General features: G+C 33.8%; 1 protein-coding gene across 1 annotated transcript in view; it reads left to right on the top strand.

Annotated features, from left to right (window-relative positions):
- eif2ak4 (eukaryotic translation initiation factor 2 alpha kinase 4) overlaps window positions 1-3,081 on the top strand; it is a 77,147-nt gene that overhangs the window by 39,597 nt on the left and 34,469 nt on the right. The window contains exon 10 of the mRNA XM_016289420.1: window positions 1,063-1,178. Within this exon, the coding sequence (XP_016144906.1) occupies window positions 1,063-1,178 (116 nt within the window). The remainder of the gene's footprint in view (window positions 1-1,062; window positions 1,179-3,081) is intronic.

Raw genomic sequence — 3,081 nt, 5'->3', positions numbered from 1 at the left:
GCCTCTGATTGGCTGTTACATTCATAAGCTCAACAGAATCGTGTGCGATTGGTTTTTAATGTGCAGCGCTGTACAAACGCGTCTGGCTCCGCCCCAGCCAGCGAACGCAGATTTGAATTTAGCACATCAATGGAAAGCTTATTTATTCAGCTTTCAGATCATGTATAAATCTCATTTTGAAGAATTGACCGTTATGACTGGTTTTGTGGTCCAGGGTCACATATTAGATCGATTAAACATAAATGTTCTTTTCTGTAGGCCAGGCCTATATGTTACGATGAAATTAGGTGATGCATGAATTGATATGAATGACATTTAACAGCTACTATCACAGTATTATATTGACTGATTTGTTGAACTTCCAACCTTGTGTGAGCATGTAATAATTATGACAACATAAAGCACTGACAAATAAGCCTGGTGTAAACATTAATATGAAAGTATCTCGCAATAATCACGCAAACTAAAGTAGATTGCAGAAATATAAAAACAAATGTTGCGTTACCGCTCTACTTTAGGTAATTCAAAGTTTTAATTTAATCATTTTTAGAAATGGTTTAATTTCGATTATTTTCTTTTTTTTAGATAATTTACTTATTTTTTTTTATTCTAATGTTTTTTTAAGAATTGTAGTGCGTTTATTCTTTCATTTTCAAATAATTTATTCAGCGTAATTTGACATTTTTAGAAATTGATTGTTTTATCTGTTTTATAGTTTAATATTACATTGTTTTTTAAAATAATTTTAGTGTTTTATTTTTTTATTTTAAAATGATATTTTGAACTGAATTGAATTAATAGCGTCCAGTTCCCTCATGAACCTCAGTTTGGGAAACCCAATAATTTATCAACACATTCACATGTTCACGCTTCTCTGATGTTGATGAATGGTTCTATGACATGTATTCTTTTGATTTTAATTGGACTTTCCTTTATGATTTAACTAATTATTAGCTCTTCATCAGCTCACAAACCCCAGACTAGTTTTGTGCATTAGAAGGTTATATGTATTTAATCTGTGTGTGTGTGTGTGTGTGTGTGTGTGTGTGTGTGTGTGTGCAGGTGTGTGTGTCTGAATGACGCGGATCGCTGGCACGCTCACCAGCTCCTGGATCATCCGTTCCTGCGTCCTCCGTCACCCAAGAGCATCGCTCCGTGTCCGGAGTCCAGTCCAGAGGGTGAAACACGCACACAAACACGCTGATTTAACATGACACCATGGGCGTCATGCTTGTCATGTGACACACAGGAGCCATAAATATGTAACTATTACTGATATAGGCTTATGTTTTATTTATTTTTTCTAGGGATGCACCGATATGAAAATTTTGGCCGATACCGATAACCGATTATTCTTTATTTTTGAAAGCCGATAACCGATATGTTGGCCGATAAATCTATATCCAAACTGTTATATACTTTTTGAGAGCCTGATTACAAAAAAGGTCTCATCATTAAAAGCCACATCCCAAACACTTCAACATAAGCAGCCTAGTTTGAATGGTGTACGTTTTAAAAATATTTTTACTCTCCCATTACCAAATTTAGTCATAAAAAAGTCTTACAAATAAATAAAATTATGCATAAATAATGCAAACAAGTCACTGGACATCATTACACGTGTAAAGAATCAAAATGAATGCGCCATAGATCAATAAAACGGAATAGCCTCTGCACGGACAATAATTAAATTATTTTAATTACTAAACCATATTGTTGATGAAAATAATAAGAGAACAATACAAGTGGTTGTTGTTATTAATAATGTATCGATGATTTTGAAAAAGTAACAAATTAATACCACTGTTTTAAATAGCAGCCGTTGAGCTGCGCGTGCTGAAGCTGAAGAGCTGAATGAACATGGTAAACTGAAGCGTTTTGCTGGCAGCTTATTTAACTCAAGGAAATGCATCCTGAGATTAATATTAATACAACATAAACATAATATTACAACTTATATATGTACAAAATGATGCAGTTCTTGCGTGCTATAGTCAGAATGTGTGATCCTGTTGTGGATGCGCTCTTCCCATAACAACGCGCTGAAACACGGCAACTAAACCCAAAGAATTCCCAACGTTTTATTATAATAATGTTCTCATTAGAATGTTATATACATGACATTCCCAATCATAGTTATTAATGTTGTGCACTGCTGTTTGGGCTGCGTGTGCTGAGCTAAAGATGATCACTGGTAAACTGAAGCGCTCTTTTAACTTAACCAAACGCATTCTATATGAGATAAATCAGATATACATCAAATAAACACAATATTACAATGTACAATTGCACAAAAGGCTGCAAACGAACAGCGCGCATCTGAAGTGTCTCTGAAGGAAATAATGCATTATTTATCGGCTTTAAGATATCGGCCAAATTTTCTTATCAGGCCGATACCGATAACAGAAAAAATGAGCCGATATGGGCCGATACCGATATGGTGGCCGATATATCGTGCATCCCTAATTTTTTCCATTTTATTCAAAATATTCCGAAACGTGTTAAAATATCTAAATTTTCAAATATGTGTAAGTAAATGCATTTTGCATCGTTATAGATTGTTAGTTGATCTATAATGGATGATGGGCAAAGTAGCCTAATAGTCAGGGGTGCACATAAGTGGTCCGCAGGTCCGCATGCGCGACCAAAATAAAAAATGCGCTGTATAAATAAGTTCTGACAGCTCATTTGCGTGGTTGACAGCTGTTAATGCACAGTTACCATTTTAGATCGACAAACTGTACTGTATACGATTTCTATTCAAACTGAAAGCATACATATTTATGATCTTTAGCTAAATGACTAAATGACTAAATGTAAATGTAAACATATAGGCTACCCGCTAATGTTTTCAAAGCACAATGCAAAACTGTGACATTTCATTCACTGACGCTCTAAACCCGGAAGCGCATATACTTATTTGCTGGTAACCCGCAAAAATAAAAGCTTGCTGATTTTAAATTTGAAAATGAAAAATTCAAATAATTCAAATTAAAAATAATAATAATAATAATTGTTTTTTTAAATTATAATATATATATATTAGCATTTTATTTTTAAGTTTACTATAAAATAATTGTA

This window comes from Sinocyclocheilus grahami, unplaced genomic scaffold (genome assembly GCF_001515645.1).
Source record: "Sinocyclocheilus grahami isolate Dianchi unplaced genomic scaffold, SAMN03320097.WGS_v1.1 scaffold245.1, whole genome shotgun sequence".
Classification (NCBI taxonomy): Eukaryota; Metazoa; Chordata; class Actinopteri; order Cypriniformes; family Cyprinidae; genus Sinocyclocheilus; species Sinocyclocheilus grahami.
The sequence above is the reverse complement of the archived record's forward strand: the minus strand, read 5'-3'. Positions and strand labels throughout refer to the sequence as shown.